Raw genomic sequence first — 25171 nt, forward strand, 5'->3', positions numbered from 1 at the left:
GAATCTTTACGCTCTCCCAAATATACTTCATGTTATCGCTTCTGGTCTTTTTTTTTACCCCTTCGGTGCCATTCACAGCTTGACCGTGCTCATCAGTACCCAAAGCAGAAACCCAAGCCATCTTCCGGGGTTCAAATCTGGCCCTGGCACTAAATAGTTGTGTGACCAGGGCAAGCCACTTCAGTTTTCACATCTGTAAAAAGAGCTCTCCACCCAGTCCCACCCAGTCTTAGTAGTGTCAGTTCCCAAAACTCAGGGACAATGTTTTTTTTCCTATCTGCATTCCCAGGGCTTAGTACTTAGAGTGAGGCACTTAGTAGGTGCTTAATACATATTTATTCATGGAATGACAAGGTTAGAAAGTGTAATGATTCTAAGAGCAATTAGATGGAATCACCATCCATCTGGGTAGAGACCCGGACTCTGGACAGGGACTCCACCTTTGGAACCTGGTACTGGGGAGGATGGCATGACCTTTCCAGGCTACCTTCAGGGGCATCTGGCAAAAGTACTAGGACATGACAGTGACTAGCTACTTATGTGAACTGGTTGTCTCCTCCCTGTCGGGCAAGGATTGATCAAGGTAAACATCCACAGTGGGTTCTAGAAGGGCGGCCCTTGGGGCTCCTTTATGTCCCAGCACAGGGCTTGGCACTTCAGACAGGGGCAAGGGCAGGTGACCCTTCCTCCACCTCCTTCCTTACTGCTCATTGCTATCCTAGGGCCCCTTGATCTGGCCTCTCCAAAGTATCAGAGACAGCCCCTAAAACTGGGTGGCCCCATCAGTCTTGCTCCTCTCTCCACCACACATGTAAGGCAGAGTCCCATCCTCCCCACCCCCAAAAGTCTTGGGCAATAATTCCAGGATCCTGGTGACTTTTGTCCCCTGTGAACAGTGTTTTGAAACTGGTCAATTTGGAAGAATAATAATAACTAGGAGGAAAAATAATTGCTTTGCGGTCATTTAAACTGTGGAATCAGGGGGGGGGGCGTCCAGACAACTTGTGTGGGCCTCAGAAATGCTTTATAAGATCCCCTAAATGTGATTGAACCGTTCCTCTTTCCACGTGTCTATGTTTGCTGGGTCAGTCACAGTTAGGCCCGGCCTCCAACCAGAGTCCAGGAGGCAGGACGGGAGGAACCACCCATGGGTGGTAACCTTAGCCAAGGCCCGGGAGAAGGCAGCCCCTCAAGGACGGTCACAGGAGGACTTGCCCAGGGTCCCTCAGCTGATCCCAGAAGCTCAGCCTTCTTTCCACTCCAACACGATGGCTTTGAAGGACGAGGGGGTGGGATGTGGACAGGGAGAGTGAAGTTAGCGGGGGTCATTCTAGGAGGAGGGAAGCTGAGGCCGGGAACCCTGGCACCCTCTTTGGGGAGGTAAGAGGTGCTCGGGGCTGGAGCGAAGAGATGGGACCAGAAAGGATCGAGGGCAAAGGAGGGTCTCGGGAGTTAACAGGTGATCACTCCTTATGAACACTTAAGTGCCAACTCAGTGCCTCACCAAGCGCTGGGGGCTTGTGAAGAGCGGGCAGAAAGGGGCACTGGGGAATCCTAGACCGAAGGTGGAAGGAAAGGGCGATGGCAGTCACAGACAGGGCCGGGCTCTGACCTCAAGCCCACTCCTCCTTCTCCCATGGGAAGGAGCCCCTGGCACCTGAGCTCCTACTCAGGCCCTCCCTGTAGGGATGGGTCTTCCCTAGTTCCTCCCCACCCTCAGGCCTACTGGCATTCCAGATGTAGAAGTGGTAAGGGGGGCTTCTAGAGCCCAAAGGCAAGGGCGGAGGTAAAAATTCGGTGTCAAGACTGGATTAAGGGAGCCCTTTCCTCCCCACCCTCCTTCCCTGAGGGATACCTGGGGCCTCTCCTGGGATCTGGAGGGCGGGTACCTTGGCCATCGCCCCTCACCCAGCCTGATGGGCTCCAGCACAGGCAGCCTGCAGTAACTCCAGAAGTTTGGCCAAGAATTGGGGGACAGGCCTCTCAGGGTGTCCTTCGCAGATGGGGCAGGGCCCCGAGACAGCTCCCCCCCTGACTCCCCACAGGTGGGGCCCCAGGGCTTTCAAGGAGCGCTGCAGCCGGCTCACGATCCTCCCTGTCAGCGGAGCCTCCTCGTAGCCAATCACAGACAGCTCCAGGACAAAGCAGTGCAGACTCTCCATGGGGCACACCTACAGAGACCGCATTTCCATCCTGCCCTGGGGCTCCCCGGGCACAGAACTGGACCCAGTCCCAGCCCCTGGCATTCCCCGGCTTGACGTGCCATTGCGGGCCCACTGCCTCCGTCCTGCCCTGCGGGAGCCCTGGCAGAGATGCCCTAAACTCCATCCCTGGAAGAACGGAGGCTAATGGAGACTAACCACACCCCCCAAGGGGTCCTGCCAGGGCGCGAGCAGCGGCTCCTCAAAATGCGCCCCCAAGACCCAAACCGCCAACTTGAGGCACGCCCCCTCCCCAGAGGGAAATCCAAGGGGAGCGGCTGGGGGGGCACTTGCCTCAGGTCCGGGCCGGCAGGTTTGCCCCTGACTTTCTCCTCCCCTCCAAACAGCAAAGAGAAGCACGGCCCCCTCGGGACCGGCTGGTAAGGAGAGTGTACTCACAGAGAGGCTGTCCGGAGTATAAAGGGTCCCATCATTTCCACTGCCCTGGGATTGGAGGGGCAAGAGCTGGCCACCGGAATGCCCAGGCTTCTTTGCCAACGTGCCCTGCCGACCCGTGCCCACCACCCCACCCCCCCAGCCTGCCACTCACTAGGGCCTCCATGAGAGCTACAAGTCCCTCGAAGGGCTCCCAAGGGCAGCTGGGGCCCCCCGCGGAGTGGGTCAACACAAGCAAGGCCCAGAAGAGCCACATGGGCGGCGGCGGTGAGGGGAGGGCCGCTGGGACCCATCTCCCTGGCCTGCGGAGCGGAGACTCAGGCGCCTGCAGGAGACAGATGGTGGGAGGGGCAGGGGTTAGAGTGCAGGGGGGAAGGGCAGCGTTCTGAGTGCTGTGCACAGAAACCCCAGAACCCAAACTTTGGGGAGGCTCCCAGTGCCCTCCCAGCCTGGGGGTGGGGGAGGGGGCCCAGCCCCCCCCCATGCAGGCTGCCCCATGTTGGCACTGACTTAGGCAGCGGGGAGCACTTCCTCCCCAGCGGGAGCACTTGCCTGCCTCAGTTTCCTCCTTTCACGGAGGGGGGGGTCCTACTCGTGCAGTGCTTTGCAAACCTTCCCGCGGGCCGACTCTCTGGATCTGGGGCCTCTGTCAGGAGCGGGTCTCCCGAGGCAGGAGCGGGGCCCGCGCGGGCCCCTTTCTCTCCCCTCCCCCCATCACTCACTCATCCTTCATCTAGGGGGATCCTCTGCTCGGCTTCAGCTAGGAGTGACCCGAGGGAGCTTTCTGGCTGGACTGGGAGGCGGCCCCTTCCCCTCCGGCCGGGCAGCCAGAGAAGGTAAAGTGCCAGAGGTCTTCGGGGTGTCGGGACACATGGACACGCCCCCTCCTACCTTTGACCTCCCCGGGGAGAAGGGGAAGCTGGGGAAACTGAGGTGGCTCAAAGGAAGAGGGGCCCCTCCCCCAACTGAGCAACAGGGATGGGAAGGGCTGGCTTCCGGGGGGGGGCTGGGGGCTTGCGGAGAGTTTGGGGAGAAGGGTCTGGGGTGGACCCGAGGATCTCCACAAGAGAGGAGATGAAGGAAGAAGGAGAAGCTTAAAGTGGAGAGGGTCCGGAGGGGGAGGGGCCTGGGAGGGTTGGAGGGGGTCTCGGGAGGAGAATCTGGAGGCAGAACTCTTGGGGTTGGGGGCGGGTCGGAGGTCGGGGGGGGGTAAAGGAATCTTCACGGGGGAAGTTGGGGAGAGGAAAGAGAGACAGGCAGGAGTCTGGAGAGAGATGGGAGTCTGGGAGGAAGGGCCAGGATTGGAAAGGTAGGGGGCGGGCTCAAGAGGTGACCATGTAAATGACAGGAGACTCAGCCAATAAGGACCGACATCACTTCCTGCGGCTGGGTTATTGGTCTCTCCCTCGTACAGAAAGGCTCTGCTCCGCCCCTACCGTAAAGTGCCACCGTCGTACTTCCAAGGTCCAGCCCTCTTTCTCCGCCGAGCGGCTTTACAGAGCGTCTGCGCCTGCGCAAACTCTGGAAAACAGCCCTCGCATCGCCGCCCGTTCCTTTCGTGCTTCGGCGCCGCGCGGGTGAGGAGCTCACGTCTTCGGCTTCTGTCGCCGCCGCCGCCGCCGCCGCCTCCGCCACCTCCATCTCTGCTCTGCGCCCGCGTCGCCAATCAACAGCATGCCGTCCAAGGGGCCGCTCCAGTCCGTCCAGGTCTTCGGACGAAAGGTAGACGCGAGGTCCGCGCGGTGGGGGAGGGGGGAGAGGGACTTCCGGTTCCGCCGGGCCCGGGCCCACGTGTTTGCTCCTGGGGGGGTCGCCGGGGCGCTTCTGAGCTCGCCTTTGACGCTCCGGTCCGTTCGTGTTCACTCCTTGGGGTGGGGGATGTAGTGGCGTGACTGGGGACTGCTGGGAAAGGAGCGCGGCTCCGTGGAAAACTGGGACGAAGCTCTAGGAGAACCCTAGAGGCGAAAGCTGTGGAATCGGGCCCGCCTTTGCTCTCAGGCACCTCCTTCCCCGTAACCTGCCCAGGGCCTCTGGCTTCCCCTACCTCCCACGTGCACATGTGCGCGCACGCGTATGCGGATATATCATCGAAGTTTGCAGACCCCCGTGCCCCCTAATCTCCCCCCAACTTCAACTTCGCAAGAGATTGATGGGGCCCCCTTGTGGGGCATGTCTGCGGACCATCCCCCCTCTTGCAGGGAAATAGTCACCTGCCAGATGGGGGCCGTTGTGTCTCACTCACACCGGACCCTCCCCCAGCTTGACGGCGGCTCTTCTCCCAGTGCTAGTTCTAGAGCCTTCCTCGCGCCTGGCGGCTCCCCGGCCCTCCCAGGCATGGTGACTATTTGTCCGTCTCAGCACTGAAGGACGTTGGCCTGGCAGGGGTCTAATGGCCCCTTTTTTCTTAGTGGCAAAAGTGAGGTCAGAGGAGGGGGAAGAGCGCTATGTATGCCTTCAAACCTGTAAGTTACAGGCCTTGTGTGTGTTACATTCAGCAGTCACTAAGTAGCATCCAGGGCAGGGCGAATCCTGTTTTCCTGAATTCTCGGTGCTGTGGGGTGTTGTGCTATGCCACACTCCTCCACAAGGCCTTGGCCCATTTTCCTCAGTGAAATGAAGGGTTTTGATTGGGAACTTTTAAAAACTAAAGCTTTTAAATGTTTAACTGTGAGACTTGGTGAGTTTGCATTCCTCCTATCTGTATAACTGAATCTCTGGCGTTTTGCCTGTTTCTATATCTTTAAAATGGGTATAATATTCCTGCCTACCTTGCTGGGTTTTCCCAAAAGGTGCTCTTAGCACATTTTAAACACTACATAGGGAAAATCTGTCCAAAAAAACACAATAAAGGGACTTCTGATGTTGGCCCTTCAGCAGTGCTGAGCAGGCTACCACATTTTGGGTCTAGAAAATGGAGAGACTACTTTTAGAACCCAACTTTTATTGTTATTGTGAGAAAAGGACTTTAGTCCTTAAAGCCACATAGAAATACGAGTTGTTTTTCTTCCCAGAAAACTGCCACCGCTGTGGCCCACTGCAAGAGAGGCAATGGGCTGATCAAGGTGAATGGGAGACCACTGGAGATGATTGAGCCTCGCACTCTACAGTACAAGGTACCTGGACTGGCTGCCATCGCCCTAACCCGAACATCCTCCACATCTGCCTGACTCCTTTAGCTCTCTTTTGGGAAGAGAAAAGGCAAAGGCAATCCCAGCTTCCTTAGAGTGAGGGGGGAGCAGCTGTTCCTTCTGTTAAGACATTGAGCTAAAGCAAGGTGGTCCTCTGATTATGAGCTAATCAGCAGAAGGTATCATTCTTCCACTTACTCATGACCTTTGGAAGAAACTACAAAAATTGTCTGAATCTTCAGATGGTGTCTTATATACTGACCCCCCCCCTATATTTGGCTGGCAAGCATTTATTAAGCTTGTGCTTTGGAAGTAGAGGTACAAGCAAGAAAGCCCTGGCTGTCCAGAACCTATGAGAGAAGACAACACATAAGAGAGGGATGAGGAGATCCTGAAACCTCAGGAAGGATGGCTGCTTTAAGCCCTCCCCCCCACCCCCCAAAAAAAGGAGGGCCCAAGGGATAGGAGATATTCCAGAATCAGAAGGTAGCTAAGGCTAGGGAGGACGGCTTGTGTGATTCCAGGCAGGTTCAGGCTTTTACAGATGTTGAAAGGGACTCTAAGCCCTCTTTCTGTCAATCATTACATAACTGATTCTTTACAGGTTCTCATCACCAAGTGTTATCTCTTCAAGAACTGGGGCTATTTCCATTTACCTTTGTCATTCAGGCACCATGTCTTGTTTGTAGTTGGTACAATTGTGTCACAAAATAGTGTCCAGGGGTCCCTTTTAAGGCAGGATTTGATTTTAAGACTCATTTGAGTCTTCTTTGAGTGGAAGGCCATCATAGTAGGAGAGCAGATCATTTCACTGGTCACTTTCACTCCTGTGGTATCCAAGGAGAGACTGCTGATACTGGCCAGCTCCTGATTTGGGGTTCTCCTGTCTTGCAGCTGCTGGAGCCTGTCCTTCTACTGGGCAAAGAACGTTTTGCTGGTGTAGATATCCGGGTCCGTGTAAAAGGAGGAGGTCATGTCGCCCAGATTTATGGTGAGTTTAAGTGGAAGGAGGAGCCTTGGAATTTTTCTGCAAGCCAACAGGCTGATGGGGCTGGGAGTATGTATAATAATTGCTAACTTCCCCCTCTGCCTCCTCCTTTCCCTACAGCTATCCGGCAGTCCATTTCCAAAGCCCTGGTGGCCTATTACCAGAAATGTAAGTGAAGGCTGAGTGACTGAAATTCATTTCCATAACCACCTGATTCCTCTGTACCACTGTTGGGCTCTGGGGGTCATGTCTTGAAAAAGTATGGTTTGAAATTGGCCCATTAATTCCTCTTTAGGGAGTGTGGTTGGTGGGTGATTCCCTGGAATGCTTTCTATAGCGAGGGCAGGTAAACTGGTTGGGATTTAACCTCGTTTGGCCATCACAACCTGTGGGTTGGTAGGTGCGATTTTTGACTCCGTTTGGAGGTGAGGAAATCTGAGAGATCAGGATTTACTCTGGGTCCCTTGGCAACTGCCTCTAATACAGTGTTTGTACTTGGGGACAAATAAGGGTGAACCTAAATGTGCTGGCCAAGCGGTCATGCAGTCACAGTCTGCCCTCTTCCCTCCTTCCAGATGTGGATGAGGCCTCCAAGAAGGAAATCAAAGACATCCTTATCCAGTATGACCGCACTCTGCTGGTGGCTGATCCTCGGCGCTGCGAGTCCAAGAAGTTTGGTGGACCTGGGGCCCGGGCTCGCTACCAGAAATCCTATCGTTAAGGCAACTGCTACCATTGTGGGGTTTTTTGCAATAAATTTGGTATAAACCTTTTGAGGTTTAAGAAGTTTGAATGTGGATGGGATCTCTGTTCTAAGAGGACAGTACTAGAGCTGAACCCTGGATCTCTGACCCTACCCATGTGGAGGCTCCAATCTGAAGTAGCAGTTGTTTTCCATAGTCACCTTCTACATGTGGGTTTGAGTCCTTTCCCTTAGGCCTTAAAAGCCAAAGGTCCAGGTCCTTGCCCTCAGGAAGCCATCACTTAGGAAATTGCTTGTTCAGTCCTATTTATCACATCTTCCTCTCTTGATTCTGTTGACTCCCAGGGAGTCAGGGACAAGGGGCAGGATTAGTCAGGAGAGATGGGAAATGATGCAGAAATGGACAATTCCGTTCCATATAGAAGGATGGAATGATCCTGGAAGGCCTTGCAGGGCAAGGTTAGAAGACGGGATTGGTGATGGGCCTGAGGGTCCTTCAGGAAAGATCAGGGCTCCGGCACTGGCTGCAGGCCACATCTGGCACTGACCCAAGAAAAATGAGGATACACTTGCCCTCTGGAAACAGGACAGGAGTGGAGACCACTAATGGCTTTTGGATGAAGCCTCTTGAGATTGTCAGAGTGCAGGGTCTGAAGGGTGTCAGTTAAGCCAGGGCCTGGCCTGGCTTGGGTAGGTTATGTGATAGGCCTGGGAAGACAATCCCTTGAGGATTGATTTTTTTTTTTTTTTTTTTTTTTTTTTTTTTTTTTTTTTTTTTGAGGGAGGAGAATCAACCCTCCCAGGGCTAGAAATTTGAATGGGAGAGCAAAGGATGGAGCCAAAGATCTTGTGGGGGCAGGTGGCCCTGGACAAGTAGCCTCAGACATTTCCTCTTTAGAATAAGTGGGACCAGCTGACATCCCTTCCACCTCTGAAGTTTGGGTCCTAAAAGCTCCAGGGAGAGAGCTCTGAGAGCATTTGCCTTCTTGCTTGGCTGAGGGTCCAGCCCCTCAGCACCATCACCCTCCGATGTGTTCACTTACCAAGTCCTAGCTCTGAAATGTCTGGACTTCATTGCCACAGCCATTATTTGGATTTGGGCTATTGGGTTTGGGAAGAATTGTTATTTAGCCGATCCAGAACAGGGACAGGAGCCAGATTGCAGAGGGGGCGGAAATGACAAATGAGCACTTTCCTACCCAGAAATGAAAGAGGTTTTATGAGAGAACAGAAACTGGAAGAGTTCAGGCACCTGATGTGCCTTAAATGACTTGAACTAGATTTCCCAGGGAGCCGGCTTGTGGGTAGGAATCCTCCAAGGGAAGCCCCTATTTTCTCACTTGCCACACCTTTCCTCAGATAGAGGTCTTGGCCTCTGACCAGGTTCCTTCCAACCTCAAACTAGACATCTGGGCCTCCCTGTGGCTCTGAGTTTTAGAGGGATGTCTTGCCTCTTCCCTCACCAGGAACAGCTGGGATGCATCTGGGGCTGAATGACTGCCTGTATGCCCCACCCTCTTCCCCCTAAGGGGAGGAGGAAGATGCAAAACAGAATTCCCCCCCTCCTACTTGCCTTAGTTGAAGGGGGGGAGTGGAATGCTGGGAATGCTCCTGACTGGGAGCGTTGGCTGGGAATTTTCCTTCCTTCCCTTGGATGGCATCCTGGAAAGCCGGGGGCGGGAGAAGCATGGCCTGGGAATAGCCCTTATACGGTCGGTCCCTAGGCCAAGCCTTCCCTCCCCCCTAGCTGCAGAGGGAGCCCATCACCCACAGAGCACCGTGGGTGGGAGCTTCTAATCCTGCAGCTGGGCTGGCTGGAGAGTCCAGAGAAGGCCCAGATTGTCCACGTCCCCGCCTGTGGGTTTGAGGTAGGCAGGACCTGCAGGCGGAGAAGCCCTAAGACAAGCTCAGGATTGCCCATCCTGGGTCAGATGTACCAGTCAGTGCCAGGGCTCAGCCCACTTGACCCAGCCTGAAGCAGAGGGACTGGCAAAGTGGCTTGGACTCCAGGGTCAGAGTAGGGACTGCTGAGCAGCACTCCACCCTTAGGCCTGGGAAGCTGGGGGTCCCGGAGCACAGGGGCCAGGGCCCTGGCTGAAGTTCCCCTGAGTACTTCTCAGAAAGCTGCTGCCCATGGGCGGCTCGCTCCCTGTTTCTCATTTCATCCACACCACCGGGTGAAATAGGTCCATTTTACAGATAGGAAACTGGCAAGTGACGAGACTTGGGGGTCAGGTAGCTAACAAGTGTCAGGGGCGCTACTTGAAATCTAGCTACATACACTCTAGAAGGAAAGGAAGGCCATTCAAGGGGGACATTCTGGACTGAAAGAATCAAATCTCCCTGAGCTCTGGAAGCCTGTTTGATGAAGCAACAGGAGTGCTTGTTTTGAAGTCAGAGCCCCTGGCTTTGCTCCTCTGGATTCCGAAGGCTCCAAGGCACTGATCTTCAAAGATAGGGAGAACACTCCAGCTCCTGAATTGCTCATAGGCTTTAAACCTACAAGGTCTCTGGCCCACGTCCAGCTCTTCCCACTAGACCAGGTTTCAGGCTCCCAGGAGGCTTGTGTCTGCCCTGGGACCAGAAGCTTCCCCAAAGCACATGGGGGGGGGGGGCCATATCCAGCCACTAAGAATGAAAGAGCTTAAATCCATTTATTGGGGGGGTGGGGATCTTGTGTTCTGGAAAGGAAGTGAGGGGCTGGGGTCAGTGCTGGGATAAAGAGGGGGCTTGGGAGTTAGGGAGCACTCCCCCTTCAAGGTTAGGTGAAATACGGGGCATTTCCTTACCCAGATCCCCAAGCCCCCATGCCCTTCGGAGAATCCCCTTCCCGCAGAGTTTTGGGGGAGGCGGTGGGGTGGACAGTATTTGGATGGAGCTGTACAATAGAAAACGCCCCCATGTGCAAACATAGAAAATAACATTAATTATTAATTACATTAAAGGCAGCCCCCTGTGGGTTTTCAAAGCACTTGATGGGCCCAGCAGACCTCTGTATGGACACATGGGGAGGGTCCAGGAACCCGAGGCACCGAGTCCGCTCCAGAGCGGGCCCCGAATGTTCAGATCCTCACAGGCCCTTTGATATCTTCAAGTCTTTTTTGGAGAGCCCCGAACCTGCCTCAGCTCACGTTCTAGGGGTGCCCTCAGCAGCACCCTGCACCCGCCGCTGGCCTGGGAGATCCAGGGAGGCCAGCAGAGGGGCGTGATTCAGGCGGACCTGGGCCTTAGTCGGACCCAGCCTCCCCCCTCCCCCCACTCGGATGCTGACAGTGGTAGAGTAGCTGGGCCGAGCCACAGGGGGTGGTGATGGGGCTCGGGAAGAGGGGGCCGAGGCCCAGGGCCCCCGGGCTGTGGAAGGCCTCCAGGCCGCAGGAGTCTCCCCTTCTGGGATCCCCGCCCCTCTCCTTGCCAGACTCTGGCTGATACAAGAAGCGGCCAGATACCTGGACAAGGCGGCTGCACTTGACCCTAAGAGCTGGCGTCCCTGAGGAGGTAGGCTTGGGGCCAGGGGAGGGGGCAGGGCTTCGGGGGCTGGCTGAACAGCCTCTGGAACAGGAGGGTTCCAGGCTTCCTCCTCGGGGGCCTCGGCCTCTAGGAGTCCATCGGCCTCGGTGGGGTGATGCTTTCCAACGGGGGGAGGCTCAGGCCTCTGAGTGGCCAAAGGGGCGGGAGCATGGGATCGCAGCGCAGGGACCAGAGCCACAGAAGCCTGAGCGCAGGCCATGGGTAAGTTCGCCTCCCGGACTAGAATGTGACCAAAAGCAGGGAGAGGCCCTGGAGGGAGAGAGCCAGAGCAAGAGTCACCTTCCCCGTTTCCTCCACCTCCCTCTGCCCACCTTGGCCTTGGCTTGCGCTCCCACCCAAGGCTCCTTGGTCCCCAGGGGGCTTACCGGGCTGAAGTTCCTCTTCCTCCTCTGGGGGGACCAGGAGCTGGCGGGAATGCACCAGGCCCCGGGCTCTCCTCCGGGAGCCGGCGCCAGCCGCCTGGTTCCCGGCCCTCTGGAGTCTCTCAATGCGGTCACTGTACATCCGGGCTAACTCGCGCACCCGAGTAGCCACTCTCTCCGAGCCAGCGGCTCCCCCGGGGCCGTCCCCATTCCTGCTCCCTTCGCCACCCACCAGGAGCTGGGACAGGGAGCCTACTTGGCAGCTTGCCCTGAAATCGGACTCTTCCAGGATGAGCAAGGGCTCCAGAAGGGTGCCCTGGGAGCCCCTCGCCTCCAGGGCCTGCCAAGCTCTCCGGATCTCTGAGCACGAGTGGAACTCGGCAGTCTCTAAACTCTCAGGCTTGGTGGGAGAGCTGGGAGATGGCTGTCCTTCGGACTCTTCGGCCTCCTCCTCCTCCTCCTCCTCCTCCTCTTCCTCCTCTTCCTCTGTCCAAGAGGACTGGCTCTCCTGTCTGGACTGGGCTCCATCGTCCACTTTTTCCAACGAGACTGCCATCGCTGACGAAGCAGCCTCCAAATCCTCCTCTTGAGCCGAGGCCTTGGCGCAGGGCTCCCCTTGTTCCGAGGGGGGCTCAGGGATCCTGGGACTGGGCTCACAGCTGGGAATTGGGGGAGTGTCTGGAAGCCCGGGAGTGTCAGAAACTGCTACAGTTCCGGGGATTTCAGAGCTGCCACAAACGTCCGTGTCGTCCAGCCTCTCAAGGACGTGGAGTGGGGACGACTGTTGGTCTTTCGGCCTTTTCCCCTCCTCTTCTTCAGAGGACTCCCCGCTTAATGGGGCTGGGGTCTCAGGGCCAACGTTCCCAGTCTGATTTGGAGACGCGGGCTCCTCCCGGAATCTGGGAGCTTCAGGAACTTCCACAGGAGAAAGCTGGAGGAAGGAGAGGAAAAAGATCAGGGCCGGGCAGCTGATCTTTGGACGGAATGGGTCCCGAATCCGGGTCGTCTCTGACACCACCAGCCCCGGCAAGGACCCAGGGGCTGCCATGGGCTCACCCCGGGTTCCTGGAGACCTCTCTGCGTCAACAGCTCCATGATCTCCTCGGTGATCGAGAGCCCTGGGGGGCCCAGGGTGGGGGGAGCTGGCTCCTCTACGTCTTCAGGGGCTCCTGAGGCCAGGGCCGGCTCTGGGGTCGGGGCCTTGCAGAGGGACTGCGACATCGGGAACAACTCCCCCTCGCTGCCGGCGTGCTACAGGGGTGAACAGTGAGACCACGGGGCCACAGCCAGGGCCCAGCCCCCCACCCCCCAGAGTCGGGAGACTGCGTCCCTGGAACAGCTGCTTCTCTTACCTTGAGCCTGGATCCAGCTGGAGGGGAGCGAGAAGAGAACAAAAAGGTTAGGAAGCTCCTGGATGACTGCTCAGGCCCAAACCCAGCCCCCCTAGAAGTAGGGACAAGGGACAGACACAATCACACTCACACATAATCACACACAGACACAAAAACACAATCACACATAGACACACACTCACAATCACACACGGACACATAGGAACCAGCCCCAGAGGAGGCCCCGGGTGGGGGACACTGACCGATCTTCGAAAACATGAGGTGACATTCCTTTGCTGGCTCTGTGGGGGTGGGTGGGGTGAGATAAGTGACTGGGGGCTAGCTGCGCCCCCACAGTCCCTATCCCCGCCCAACCCCGCTTGTCCGGGCCCCCCACTTACCGGACTGCCTCCGGCCTCTGCGGCCCGGGGAGGCCCCCGCGGGGCTGGTCAGAGACGGGGAGGGGTCTGTGGAGAAGAAGGAGCTGCTAGTCTTCTACCTTCTCCTTACTGCTCTCCCCTCCCCCCCTTAATTAGGTCCCAGCGGAGGAACGGGCCCATTGGAGGACGGGGGGCCAGGGCCTCGGGTCCGGGGGAGACCAGGGTGGGGCCAAGTGCTGCTGGGGGAAGGCTGGTGGGGCGAGCCGCCCAAGTGCTCTCTACCTGTTTTCCTTCGTCCGCTGAAGTTTCGGCCTTCGGGGAGGCGGGGGGATCCGAGCGGGGGAGTCAGAGGCTCACAGCTAGGCTGGCCTTCTGGGGCACCTGCAGAGGCAGCTGGGAGTCAGGGCCTCATCGTATCCCACACAGGTCTCCTTTATCCCCTCCTCACCCTCCTCCTCCGGGGGGATTGGGGAGAGTCAAGTTTCTCACTCACAGTGGAAAGTGTTTTCCAAGAGGACTTGCTTTGCCTGAAAGAGACCGAGAGAAGTGGCTGCAAGGGGGGCTCCCCGGGGTCTCCGGGCAGAGCCAGGGGCTGGCTGGGCTGGGGACCGTCTCACCTTAGCAGGGATGGACGCCGGGTGGTTTTCCACTATTAAGCGCTGCAGGTAATGGAGCCACAGGCGTTTCTCCTCATGGTTCTTGGCCTGGGGTGTGAAGTTAAAGGGAAGAGAGACAGATAAGGGCTGGGGCTCTGGGAGGAGCCGGGCCCAGCACCCGGCCCTGAGGTTTCTGGTTACCTGCAGCAGGTGCTGGTGCTTCGGGATGGTCACATCTGCCACCTTAAAGCTCAGAGGATCTTTGGGACTCTCGCTCACCGACAGGTTACAGCACTGGAGGGTTAGGGGAAGGGTGATGGAAGGAAGCCTGGCTCCCAGAGCTAGCCTCCAGGCCCCCAGCCCCCCAAGTGTCTAATCCCTTCTCTTGTCCTAAAGCTCTTAGCTTCCCACCCCTGAGAATGGCTCACCTCCTTCCAGCCTCCTAACCCAAAGATGTCTGGGTCTCTGGGCTCCCCACCCTTCAGGGCCTCAGCTCCAGCCTGCTGGGACACCCTTCCTCCCTAGTCCCCGCATCCCCCACCAGCCCGGGGAAGCCCCAGACTCACAAAGATGTGCCCCTTGTAATTATAGCCGGGCCCTCGTCTTTTGGCCACCAGGAGCATTCGAGAGAAGAGGAACAGGAGGCGCTGGCCCCCTCGAAGCCGGGGGCCGCCTCCGCCTCGGAACACGCCCTCCAGGACCAGCTCCCCAAAGGCACTCAGCTCCGGGCCCCCCCAGCCTCCCAACCGCCGCTGCACTTCCTGCAGTACATGGAGACACACACGGGCATGCACTGAGAGGCGGTCCACCAGGAACAGCAGCGGCCGTCGGAGGCGGCTCTGGCCTCAGGTCCCTGGGGTGTGCACCCTGCCCGGCCCCCCAACCCCCAGGCCCACCTGCAGACGGGCCGCGTGCTCCTGTTTCCTCTTCATGTCATTGATGTACCAAGCCACAGCTGTCATGGACACAATGGCGTCTTCCACCACCTCTCGGCCCCCGGGCCCTTGCTCGGGCCCGGCTCCCTCCGGCCAGTGTTTGCCCAGCTCCTGAGGTCATAGGGGGAGGGGGAGGAAGGAAGGAAATGAGCTGCAGAAGCTCTCCTCAGCCCCCATCTGCTCGCTTGTCTCCCTCTGCTTCAGTCTCTACGTGTCCCTGGCTCTGGACTCCTGGTTCCAGGCTTCTCCAGCGACTCCAGTTCCAAGGCTAGCCCGCCAGTCTGCCAAGGTTTGGGGTTTCCCTTCCCTAACCCCGGTCATGGGCCCTGTCCACGGGGGTCTTATAGAATGAAATCTCTCTGATCAGACCACCCTCCAATGGCCGCCCCCCACCCTTCACTTGGGTTCTCTCCCCAACCCCTGCTCCCCGGAGCTGCCCGATTCTCCCCTCGTGACAGGGGGCCCCTCAGCCCCTCGCCATCCCCGGTCCCAAGTTTGCACCTGCAGCAAGAGGTGATACTTCAAGATTCGCTGGACGGGTTTGAGGAGGAAGCTCTGCAGGGGCAGCGAATGACGAAGCTGGGCCTGGCGCTCCTGGAGCCACTGGGCCACAGGAGGGGAGAGGGAAAGGTCCCGAAGTAAGGCCATGGAGCTGGGAAGGGGCAGAAGTCAGAGGAGTTACAAAGGGAGATGGGGGTCTGGGGGGATGACTGGGGAGTCTTTTGGGGGACTAGATCATGGGGGAGGCTGGCTTTTCAACAGCAACAATTACGTGTCATGCAGGGTCAGGGAAGGAAAAATCCCGGCAGTTGGAGATGAAGGAGGCCCAGAAGGAGCCGGAGGGGGAGGGAGAATGGGCGTACCTTGGGTAGTTCATACAGTAGAGGGTATAGATGTCAAACTCTTCGCTCTGTGGGCAATGAGTGTGTCAGCAGGGCACCCAGATGTCTGGCTGCCCTTCCCCCCCCAAGGGCTCCGGGCCCCCAGCAGCGCCCTGACTCTAGTGAGGGGATCCCTGGCACTTGGCCGACACTCACCCTTTGCACAAAGCAATCTGCGATGCCATGGGCGCTGCTGCTGCTCTCCAGGTCTTCCAAGAGTTCACTGTAGGGCAGGGGGCAGGGACAGGAAAGGGCCAGTCACAACAGGAACCTCCATGTTGGGACACAAGATCCTCATCTTGAAGAGAGGCCCCCTTAGCCTTCTCTCCTTAAGTCCAGGAGACCTCAGTACCCCCATATTCAGTGTATATCCAGGCCTCAGATCCCACCCTGGCAGGCTGCATCAAGGGTCAATGATACCACTCCCCCAGATCCCGGGCCCGGAAATTCAGTTTTCAGAGCTGATGAAGATTCCGGGGAAGGGGGGGCTATGGGAAGGCCATCTATAAGGGCCCTGATTGAGCTCCCCTTTCCCCCCCAGCATGGTGGCTCGAGTGTAGAATAAAACTAGAAAGATTTGCGTTCAAATCCTGCCTCAGACATTTAGCAGCTGGGAGATCCCAAGCCAACCAGTGACTGTCTGGGAGCCAGTTTTCTCATCTGCGAAATGCAGCAGGATTTGGGATCTAGTGTGGGATCTGGCTTCGCGGCACCGCTACGTGGGGAGAGGGAGAACGGACTACAGAGTGGCTAAGGGGAGGAGAGGATGCCCCACAATTCCAAGCCAACCGGGTCCCTTCTGACCTGCTAAACTCGTAGATATCTTCGATGTTGGAGAAGAGGGTCCCGAGATGTTCTGGATTCAGCCCGGGGGGGCCATTGGCCACCAGACAGCCCAGGTAATCCTGCGGGGAAGATACTCAGGTCTCCCAAGCCCTCGTCCCCAAGCTCAGCCTGCGAGCGGGGGCAGGAACTGGAGGCGATGGAAAGCAGGGGGTTGGGGGGCATGGGACTGAGAGGTCCTGGGAGAGCTAAATCAGAAGAGATTTCTGGGGGACGCGGATGGGCACTAGATTTGGGGAGGCTGAGGAAGGGCCTCCTCACCTCCACAATGCTCCTCAGGTCCCTCACGTAAGCCCGCTCGGTCTCCACGATTTCCCGGACCACACGCTCCAGGTGTGAGGGCTTCTTGGTCCCTTGCCCTGGCTCCCCTCGAGGCCCCACGGGAGTCAGGTGCAGACGAATGGGGGGGCCCGGTGGGGGCTCCAAGGTCGGCACAGGACAGGCCTGGCTGGAGCTGGGGCCTGGGCTGGGGCCTGCATGAGGCTCCCCCTCAGAGCCCACAGTACTCAGGGATGTAGAGCTCCCAGATCCTCGGGGGGAGGCCATGGGCAGGGCCGGGGGAAGTCCTGTGGGAAGGAGAGACCAGGCGAGGCTCAGCAGCAGGGTCCCCTCGGCCCCTCCCGTCCCAGCCGGAGCACAAACACCTTCAGTCACCTCGATGGCTACACCCGGGGCTGGGGGTCGGGCTGGGTTTGCTGAGGCTCAGGCGGTGGGCTCCCTCAGGCATGACTGGCAGATCTCAAAGCACCGTCCTGGGGGCAGCAGAAGGAGAGAGGCCGCTGGCGTGTGGGGAAAGTCAGGGGCAGTGGCAGGGACGGTTGGAAACCCCCACGGGCTTGGGGACCCACACACACTCGCCTCCCAGCCAGGGGCTCCCCCAGAGCCAGGACTGGCCGGCCTTGGCGAGGGAGAAATCTGTCCGGCGGAAGGAGGGGACTGGAGAGACCAAGAGAAGCAGAGTCTGAGGGAAAGAGGGAGCGCCAGAGATGGAAAAACAAAGGGAAAATGTGACTGAGAGACAGCGAAAGACTCCTGTTTTCTGGCTTGTGGCCCCTTGAAGAAGAGGGATATGAGAAGAGAAGGGAGAGAGAAAAAAGAGGAAAAGAGAAAGAGAAAGATAGAGTGAAGGAAAAAGAAAGGGAAAATGAAAGAGACAGAGACAGCAAAAGATTTGTTTTCTGTCTTGCTGTCCCTTGAAGGAGAAGGGAAGGGAGAGAGAGAAGAGAGCAAAAGAGAAAGAAGCGGGAGGAGGGAGGCGAAGTGGGTCTGAGGGGAGGGGCTGGGAAAGGTTGCGGGGGCGTGAGCCTCCGAGGGTCCCCAGGGGAAAGGAGAAGGAGGCTGGGAGGCCGGATGCCAGGGTCCCAGCTGAGCCTTCCCCCTCCCACCCTCGCTGTTTCTGCCTGCCCGCCGCTGCCTCGGTGTCCCCTCCTGTCTACTTCTGGACTGTGAGAAGTGACCCATCTCCCGGGGCTAAAGTTGGCCCGCCCCAGCAGTGCGTTACCTCGGGGCGGGGAGCGCAGTCACCCCCGGGCCGATGAGCCCACCATTCCTCCCAAGGCCCGGCTGAGGGACTTCCTGCGTCCGCCCCTGCGAGCCCCGGGACCAGCCGAGGGAGCCGGCGCGCCGGGAGCCGGATCTGGAGGGAGAGGGGCGCGTCCGGGCTCCGGCTCCGCACAAAGGTCCCCTCGGGCGCGCAACGGCGCTGCGGGGTCTGAATCGCAGCAGCATTGAGAGTCTAGTCCCCACGCCCACCCAAGGGACGCAGGGATCGGGGCGACTCCCGAGCCGTCTCTCGGCTCAGGGAGGAGAGGAGGGAGGGGGCCGCGGAGGAAGGCAGCCAGAGGAAGGGGGAGCGGGGCTCTCCTGGGTCCGGCGCCGGCCCCGCCCCCTCCCCGCCCGCCCGCTCGCCCCCTGTTCATTGTTCCCGGGCCGGAGCCGCCCCTCCCCCGCTTCCCTCCGCTTCCCCTCTCAGCCTCCCCCTCCTCCTCCTCCGGCCGCCTCTCCCCTGCTGCCCCCCGGATCTCACCTCCTCCTGGGGGGCTGGCGAGGCCCAGACCCCGGGACCCCTGCGGGGCCGGAGCTTGCAGCAGCCGGCAGCGCGTGTCCCGCTCCGGGAGTGTCCGCAAGTGGAGTTGGAGCGGGGCCGGCCGAGGGGGCCGGCGCGTCCGTCCCGCAGCAGCCGAGGGGCCCGGCGGGGCCGACTCTGGCCGGAGGTCCGAGCAGGCTCCGGTGGCAGCCCAGGGTCGGGCCGGGCGGCCAGCGGTCGGTCTGTCCGTCTGTCTGTCTGCCTCCTCGGGTCCGTCAGTCCCTGGGCGCGGGGCCGGGCCGGGCCGGGGGGCGGCGGCGGCGCCACATCTGGGGAGGGGGGCCGGCTCCAGCTGTGGGCCGGGAGGAGGGGACTAGGCGGGCGGGCGGGCAGGCAGGCAGGGGGCCTGGCTCCTCCCCTCCATCCCCGCCCCCTCCCGCCCAGACATCCTGTTCCCGCCAGCGGGGGACTGGGGAGAGGGTGGGGTTAAACGGAGCCGGACCGCCGGCGGGGAACGTGCCTTATGAATATTCACGAGGGAAGCCCTCGCCCACTTCCCCGGCCCGGCCGAGTCCCGCCGGGAGGGGGCCCACCGGTCCGGCACACCCTCCCCCTTTCTTGGGCTGTGGGGAGCCCCAGACCGGCCTCTGGCTCCCTCTCTCTTCACACCTGGAAGTTTCCCTTTTAAAACCCTGGGTCCGGGCCGGGAGCGTGGGAACAGGAGGAGGAGGGGCCTGGGGCTCCCGGAGCGGTCCGGCCCGAGCTCCTGCTGCGTGCGCTTTCCCTCCGGAGCGCCTCTGACTGGTCTCTTTGTGGCTCCCTGGTGTCTGTCTCCCTTCGCTGTCAGCCTCTACAAAGCTCTCTTCCCATGAACGCTTGCGGCACTTTAAGTGACTAGGCCACGATCACGCCTCCGGCACTCAGGTCGGCCTGAGCTCCGGGCTTCTAAGTTTCAGAGCCGAGGACGATTGTGCCAGAGATGACGGCTCGGAACCAAGATCAGCTCTGGAGAATTACGCCGGTTTTAACCTTTGACTTCCCAATTCTCCCACTTCAGAGATCAACCGCGTCCTCCGGGCGTGCTTTTCTTTCACCGCCATCAGCCGGGACTGACTTTGTAACCCTAAAACCGGATGGAGGGCAATGGCCCGACGGAAGGGTCCCACTTGCGACCCTTTCCCATAAGGCCAAACTTTGTCCCTTCCTATTTGTCCCGGATGTACTCGTGGGTGCCGGGTTGGTGCTCGCTAGTCTCGCGATTAGAGTGTAAGCTTCTCGGGGACAGGGATTTTTTTCCCTCTTCATAATCAGAATAGATCAGGGACCGGCCTATATTAATAGACTATTAAGAAGTCTATTCGTATAGAGTTGTTTCCCCCCCCCCCCAGGTAGTTGGGGTTAAGTGACTTGCCCAGGGTCACACAGCTAGGAAGTGTGAAGTGTCTGAGACCAGATTTGAACTCGGGTCCTCTTGACTTCAGGGCACTGTGCCATCGATCTGCCCCGTTTGGACTAATTAACCCCGCCGTGGTGGTCACTGGTTCCACAAAGATCTGACCCCATAAAACACTCCATTCGTGAGGGGAAGGGTGAGGCTGTGGGGGAATAAAGGTCAACAGATAAGGAAGGACGAAGTAATTTTGGAGATAAGGCTGGAACCATCCCGAGGCCAGCCAGGGTCTCTCCCTTACTGCCCCGTGGGCCGGAAAGGGAAACTTCTGGTTTCACCAGGAATTTACAAAGAGCCTCCGGCATTAGCTCCGTCCGTCCCACTGGCGGCCGGTAACTGAACGCTCAGCACCCGGCTAAGGGGTACTGTGGGAGGCTGCAAAGAACAAAGCATATAGGTGCCAACCCTCCCGGAGCCGGCATTGAGGGGCGGAGCTATGTCTGGGCGAGAATGACTCACTTATTCAGAAAGAACGCTAATCGGAAGGGGGAGGGGGGCCTAAGTCTCGTGCGTTTCGTTTTCTTCAGATTCGGAGGTCAGAACCCCAAAGGGTACCCGGGACAGCCACGTGGCGGTTGCTCAACCCGGGGAATGTGAAATGACAGCCTAGATAAGAAGGGAGAGTGTTCCCAAGCGCTCCTATCTAGGTGGGGTCTGGGAGCAACCTGCCCTCAAGCAACCCTAACTCCCATTTACTAGTTAACCCGCGGAAAAGGCGTTAGAGCACTCACTCAGCCTCCTAAACCCCGAAATCCCAGGACCAATCTTTTCTCCCGAACCCCACCCCTGGTTTGTTGTCAGCCAATGGAGACAGGGCACCGAAGAGTGTTTTTCTCACTGGCCACCAGGGGGCAGGGGCGTTCTGTAATATGTGCAAGGCGAAAGTGGGGTGGGTATGCGCATGCGTCTCCGGAGCACCTACGCGCGATGGTGAAATGTCCCGTGAAGAATCTAAGGGACGTCACGGGCGGTGTCACGCAGGCGCAAGAAACGAGAGACGAAGAGAACACCGGATAAGGGTCACGTGGCTAAGCCTGAAGGGGCCCGCTCCGCGGAAGCGCGGCCGAAGCTCCAGTGGCGCAATCGGTTAGCGCGCGGTACTTATACAGCAGTGCGGCCGTAGCGATGCCGAGGTTGTGAGTTCGATCCTCACCTGGAGCACAGATTTTTTTTTTTTCTTTTCACTTTAATATTTTAAAATTAAAAGACTCGTGTGCCCGCCAGGTTCCGGGAATCGAGGCTGGGGGCGCGCGAGTCGGACGCAGGGCAGGCCTCGGTTCCCGGCCCATCCCCGCCCCTTCCTTTCGGTCCCGGGAGCTCCGCCTCCCGCTGTGACATTTCGCCTCTCACTGCTTCTTCTGCCTCTGTGATGGTCTGTCCCGGGTCTCTGCTCCCGCCTCCCCCCGCCCCCCCCCCCGTCTCTGCACCCCTCCCCCTTGGTCAGTGTCCCTCAGTTCCGTCTCATCCGATCTCCTTCTAGATCCCAGAGTTTCTAGGACTCCCTCCATCCTTGCCCTCCTTCCCAGAAGAAGAGACCGAAGGTCACCGGAGGCCCAGAGAAGGGTCGGGGCTCCAGCCTCCGAGTCGTGCTGACGCCGAGACCCCGCCCCCGGGGAGGCCTCCTGGCCTTACATGGGCATTAGAGGTCCAGGCGGCCCCGGGACGGAGCACCCCCTCCCCCCCCCCCCGCCTTGTGAGGGCGGAGTCTCCGGGGCACACGCGCGCACAAACACACGCACCCACCGCGTCACTGACACGTCGCCTCCCTCCCAGCCAGGGCTGGGGCACATTCCGTCTCCGCCCCCTCCTCCTTCCCCAGCGGCCCGCGAGACGGAAACTTCCCGTCCCCACCCACGGCCGCAGAGACCCGCAGCCCTTTACTTGGGGCAGCTCGTTTGTCCCGAGTGGGTGGCGTGGTAGACTGGGAGCCTCTTGAGGCCATGGTCTATCTTGGCCTTTCAGGACCGTGCACGCAGTAGGCGCTTAATGTCTGCCGAGTGACGTGGAAAGGCGAGAACAACTTTAAGAAACAAGGAAGTGGAAGCAGAGATTGGCAGGGAAGGACGAGTTACAGGAAAGAGAAGAAGCCTTTATTAAGAGCCTACTGAGTACCGGGCGCCGGGCTAATCGCTTTACAAACCTCTCACTGGATTGTGGAGGCTCCGGAATCACCCCGGGGGGAGGGAGGCCGAGACACGGATTCCCCAGAGGCAGTGAGAGGAGGGAAAACTTCGGGAGGCTGGGGATTTCTAGGATAAGGCTCGGAGGGAGGGCAAGGCAGAGACCCGGAGGAGACAGACATTCCTCCGGCCCCGCCCCCACCCCCACCCTCCCAAGGTTGAGAAGAAAGCGAGCTCGTAGTCGCCGATTCGGAAGGCCGAGGACACTCCAGATAAGGGGGGGCGGGAGGGGGAGAGACGACACAGGAAGTGTGGAGAGCAGGCCAGAGAAAGGGAGAAGGGTTGAGGAGTGTGGAGGGGCCCAGCCCGGCCGCCCCAGCACCACCCACTTTGAAAGCCGGCCGGCGGAGTAACCCGTTCGGAGCTTCAGGAAACCCGAGCGCAGTCCTTCCCGGTGACCTCACCCGAGCCGCCTCCTCAGGTGAAGGGGGAGCGCCCTCCCCTCCCCGGTGAGTTCACCTGGACCCGCCCTACCCCGGAGCCAGGGGAGTCAGGAACCAGCTAGACCGGCCGCCGAGGTCCCGGGATAGCCCTCCCCGCCCTGCACCCCAGGAGACAGACACCAACACGCCCGAGAGTCCTCTTTTGTGTATTGTATTAGTTTTAATTAAAAAAAAAAAAACTCCACCAAAGACAAAAATAGAGATTTCTTTTTTGTTTAGCTAACAATATATATATATTTATAATATATTTCAAATATATATTATAGTGGCAGCAATCTCCCAATATTAACCAAAAGGGAGAAGGGACGACTGCATATATAAATACTATAAAACCCGTCGGAATAAATAACGTCGTCACCATAAATAAAGGGGCCCCGAGGGGAGGCTGGGAAACTTGGATTTGGTCTGGTTAGGTGGGGGGTTTGAGCACCAGGATTGGGGAGAGCCCCATCCAGGGGAGACTTGGGGAAGCCTGTTCACAGCATGAAGAAAAGGGGGGGAGAATTTTATCCGGACCTCCCCCCCATAACAGGGTGTCTCAAAGACAGTACAATTTTAACCTAATAATGCTTCCAACTGCATTAAGACTTTTGGGACACGCTGTACATATATAGGTCGTTTCAGTATGCTACATTTGAAAAAAGAACCACCCCCAGAACACCTTTTTGAGGGTTTTGCTCTCCATGGGGACCTGCCCCGGGGAGTCTAGACATTGGCTTAATGCTCTGGGGGCTAAGCAGGTGAGAGCGCCCCACGTCTGGGCACGACTGGCAAGGGGGAGGAAGATTCCTGAAGCCCGTCTCTAAGCTTGGAGGCACAGGGTGTTCAGTCGGACACGGAGAGCCGATTGAAGATGGGGAGGCGCCGGGGGGTCACCGGGGTCAGGAGCTGAGCGCTGGAGGGGGCGAAGGCGCCCCCCACTGACACCTCGAACACCGGGGAATCCGAGCCCCCCAGGCTGCTTCCCCCACTGCTGGCCTGGTCGTCGGGCTCCGAGCCCAGGGAGTGAGCGGAAGGGCTTCGGGCCAGCCCCAGCCCTAGCCCCAGCCCCAGGCCCAGGCCATCCCTGGTGGGCCCCCATGAGCCCGCGGTCTGGCGGCAGGAGGGGCAGCAGACTTCTCCCGCCGTGGCTCCCCGGGGCACCGGGCCGGGGGCGGCCGAGAAGGCCGAGGGGGAGAACGGGACCTCGCCGGGGGCGGCGGCCAGTGGGGGCGGAGAAGAAGGAGGGGAGAAGAAACCCGAGGGGGAGGACAGGTCCGGCAGCCCCGGGGGGCTCAGGGTGGGGGAGCCCCGGCGCCGGGCGGACGGCATTCCGGAGAAGCTGAGGCTCTGCCGGAGCAGGGGAGGGTGCGCCGACCCCGCCGCCAGGACGTCGTACGGGGCGTGGATGAAATGGCAGCGGGCGCCGTACGGACAAGCGCCCAGGAGCAAGAACTTGCGGCACAGCTCCGTCTTGTACTTGGGGTGGCGGCTGGCGGGCCGCAGCTCCGCGGGCCCGTGGGCGAACTGGCACTTGGAGCCGTAGCGGCACTTGCCGCTCTCCGAGAAGGTCCGGCACAGCTCCGTCTTGTATCTGGACGAGGAGGCCGCCCCGCCCGGGGAGCCGCAGCCGGGAGCGCCTTCCGAGGGCGCGGCGCCGGCGGCCGGCGCGGCCCTGGGCGGCAGGGGCTCAAAGCCCGGCGGCGGGGGGACCCAGGCGCGGCTCTCCACCAGGCTGGTAGAGCGGCCGGGGAGCCGAGGGGCCAAGGGCGCCGAGGCCCGCGGCGGGGAGGGCGACTCCAGGTCTGCGAGGCTGGGACTCCAGGGGCTCCGGGAGCCCCAGCCCAGCTCGGGCTCCAGCTCCCCACGCGCCGCCAGCGCCAGGTCCGGACTCAGCGACAGGAGCCTCTGTGGGAGAAGGGCGAGGACAGGCTCAGGGACCGAGCGACCGTCGAACCCAAGGTCGCCGCGCCGAGCCCACCCAGCTCCACTTCGGAGCCCGACAAAGTTCCGTCCTGGCTCGGGAGGGCTCCCCCAAACCCAGCCCCACCCCAAAATGGGGGGGCTGCGGGCCCGGACCCAGGCGAGCTTTGCCCCCACAGGACTCCACCCAGGCAGCTACGAAAGTGGAATCCTAAGTTTCTCTCAACACCTCAACTTAAAGAACCCCGGCTCTTAGCCCCGACACCCCCCACGCGCGCGCACGCACACGCACTGACACTGACACGCACTCACACCTCCGCTGAGGAAGCAGCCCCCCGCCAAAGCTTGGACTCCCGTCCCGAGGGGCGTTCTCTGACCCGGGGGCCCCCAGTTTCCTAGCCACCAACTTAAGTGACCCAAGAAGGGCACGCGGACCCCAGCGCCCGGACTCCCGCCCCAGAAAAGAAAAGGGCAGAAGCTGGCCGTGACCGCCGCCGCCACGAGACCGCAGGCGGAGGCGGCCGGTGCCAGAGGTCGTAGCCCTAGAGAGGGAAGGAGGGAGGCAAAGAAAGGTGGGGCACGGAGCGGGGCGGCTCACCTCGTACAGGGTACACAGATCCATGCCCGCGGACTTGGGCTTCCCGCCTGCGGCGGCGCTTGCGTCCATCCGTAGGTGCTTTGGCCGTGAGCGTATCCAGGACTGTGGGGAGGGTGGCCGGCGCGCTCTTCTTGAAGGGACGGGTTTGGGGGCGGGGCCTCCCGGTGCCGCCCAGAACCCACCATCAGGGGAGCTCCAGGAGCTAGAGAGAACTGGGGGGAGAGGGAGGCGGGGAACCGGGAAAGGGCGGGGCCGAGGGAGGACTCGGGGGAGGGGCGATTCCCGGACTGAGAGCCCCGG

The 25171-nt window shown here is 59.7% G+C and overlaps 4 protein-coding genes and 1 non-coding gene across 15 annotated transcripts; 2 read left to right on the forward strand and 3 right to left on the reverse strand.

Moving 5' to 3' along the window:
• Positions 1–317: 317 nt before the first annotated feature.
• LOC141564392 (uncharacterized) lies at positions 318–4149 on the reverse strand. 6 transcript variants are annotated; one of them, XM_074306831.1, is made up of 5 exons: positions 4034–4149; positions 2752–2922; positions 2601–2645; positions 1856–2171; positions 318–1272 (listed from the first exon to the last, which is right to left on the reverse strand). In XM_074306831.1, exons 2-4 carry the CDS (start codon positions 2851–2853, stop codon positions 1905–1907), a joined length of 414 nt encoding a protein of 137 aa, XP_074162932.1. In that variant the 5' UTR covers positions 2854–2922; positions 4034–4149; the 3' UTR covers positions 318–1272; positions 1856–1904. The 6 variants fall into 6 exon arrangements, 4 of the variants coding, with proteins under 4 accessions (XP_074162932.1, XP_074162931.1, XP_074162930.1 ...); XM_074306830.1 differs by lacking the exon at positions 4034–4149 and adding an exon at positions 3320–4023; XM_074306829.1 differs by lacking the exon at positions 4034–4149 and adding an exon at positions 3150–4023.
• Positions 4134–7499, forward strand: RPS16 (ribosomal protein S16). Of its 2 annotated transcripts, none has more exons than XM_074306833.1 (5): positions 4134–4319; positions 5609–5710; positions 6620–6720; positions 6767–6881; positions 7289–7499. In XM_074306833.1, exons 1-5 carry the CDS (start codon positions 4272–4274, stop codon positions 7478–7480), a joined length of 558 nt encoding a protein of 185 aa, XP_074162934.1. In that variant the 5' UTR covers positions 4134–4271; the 3' UTR covers positions 7481–7499. The 2 variants fall into 2 exon arrangements, with proteins under 2 accessions (XP_074162934.1, XP_074162933.1); XM_074306832.1 differs by having other exon boundaries at positions 4183–4319; positions 6620–6716; positions 6834–6881.
• Positions 7500–10051: 2552 nt separating this feature from the next.
• On the reverse strand, positions 10052–24968 carry PLEKHG2 (pleckstrin homology and RhoGEF domain containing G2). 5 transcript variants are annotated; one of them, XM_074306843.1, is made up of 21 exons: positions 18968–19530; positions 18299–18650; positions 17774–17983; positions 16927–17024; positions 16534–16838; positions 16234–16334; positions 15586–15652; positions 15412–15458; positions 15050–15200; positions 14510–14659; positions 14180–14374; positions 13815–13907; positions 13635–13721; positions 13511–13544; positions 13300–13398; positions 13039–13104; positions 12901–12939; positions 12659–12675; positions 12363–12557; positions 11310–12237; positions 10052–11193 (listed from the first exon to the last, which is right to left on the reverse strand). In XM_074306843.1, exons 4-21 carry the CDS (start codon positions 16997–16999, stop codon positions 10544–10546), a joined length of 3297 nt encoding a protein of 1098 aa, XP_074162944.1. In that variant the 5' UTR covers positions 17000–17024; positions 17774–17983; positions 18299–18650; positions 18968–19530; the 3' UTR covers positions 10052–10543. The 5 variants fall into 5 exon arrangements, with proteins under 5 accessions (XP_074162944.1, XP_074162945.1, XP_074162947.1 ...); XM_074306844.1 differs by lacking the exon at positions 18968–19530 and having other exon boundaries at positions 17774–17908; positions 18299–18716; XM_074306846.1 differs by lacking the exons at positions 17774–17983; positions 18299–18650; positions 18968–19530 and adding an exon at positions 24872–24968.
• On the reverse strand, positions 19675–25002 carry ZFP36 (ZFP36 ring finger protein). Its single transcript, XM_074306852.1, has 3 exons — positions 24872–25002; positions 21630–24258; positions 19675–19893 (listed from the first exon to the last, which is right to left on the reverse strand). The coding sequence occupies exons 1-2, from the start codon at positions 24938–24940 to the stop codon at positions 23197–23199; spliced, it is 1131 nt and encodes a 376-aa protein (XP_074162953.1). The 5' UTR covers positions 24941–25002; the 3' UTR covers positions 19675–19893; positions 21630–23196.
• Positions 20817–20909, forward strand: TRNAI-UAU (transfer RNA isoleucine (anticodon UAU)). The gene is given in 2 exon segments: positions 20817–20854; positions 20874–20909. It is a non-coding gene; the product is annotated as a tRNA-Ile (tRNA).
• Positions 25003–25171: the final 169 nt, after the last annotated feature.

The sequence above is a fragment of the Sminthopsis crassicaudata genome, chromosome 3, assembly GCF_048593235.1.
Source record: "Sminthopsis crassicaudata isolate SCR6 chromosome 3, ASM4859323v1, whole genome shotgun sequence".
Taxonomy (NCBI): domain Eukaryota; kingdom Metazoa; phylum Chordata; class Mammalia; order Dasyuromorphia; family Dasyuridae; genus Sminthopsis; species Sminthopsis crassicaudata.

Excerpts from the sequence above, each read along its gene's own strand:
- LOC141564392 (XM_074306828.1), bottom strand. The coding sequence starts at position 3,081 with ATGGGGGGGGGCTGGGCCCCCTCCCCCACCCCCAGGCTGGGAGGGCAC. Across the intron at positions 2,646-2,751 it reads TAGCTCTCATGGAGGCCCTA|GGCAGTGGAAATGATGGGAC; the intron begins GTGAGTGGCAGG and ends CTCCAATCCCAG. Across the intron at positions 2,172-2,600 it reads ATACTCCGGACAGCCTCTCT|GTGTGCCCCATGGAGAGTCT; the intron begins GTGAGTACACTC and ends CGGTCTCTGTAG.
- RPS16 (XM_074306833.1), top strand. The coding sequence starts at position 4,272 with ATGCCGTCCAAGGGGCCGCTCCAGTCCGTCCAGGTCTTCGGACGAAAG. Across the intron at positions 6,721-6,766 it reads GTCGCCCAGATTTATGGTGA|GCTGATGGGGCTGGGAGTAT; the intron begins GTTTAAGTGGAA and ends GCAAGCCAACAG. Across the intron at positions 6,882-7,288 it reads GGTGGCCTATTACCAGAAAT|ATGTGGATGAGGCCTCCAAG; the intron begins GTAAGTGAAGGC and ends CCCTCCTTCCAG.
- PLEKHG2 (XM_074306846.1), bottom strand. The coding sequence starts at position 16,999 with ATGCCTGAGGGAGCCCACCGCCTGAGCCTCAGCAAACCCAGCCCGACC. Across the intron at positions 16,335-16,533 it reads ACCTGAGGAGCATTGTGGAG|GATTACCTGGGCTGTCTGGT; the intron begins GTGAGGAGGCCC and ends TCTTCCCCGCAG. Across the intron at positions 13,399-13,510 it reads CTTGGAAAACACTTTCCACT|GTGCCCCAGAAGGCCAGCCT; the intron begins GTGAGTGAGAAA and ends CTGCCTCTGCAG.
- ZFP36 (XM_074306852.1), bottom strand. The coding sequence starts at position 24,940 with ATGGACGCAAGCGCCGCCGCAGGCGGGAAGCCCAAGTCCGCGGGCATG. Across the intron at positions 24,259-24,871 it reads ATCTGTGTACCCTGTACGAG|AGGCTCCTGTCGCTGAGTCC; the intron begins GTGAGCCGCCCC and ends CTTCTCCCACAG.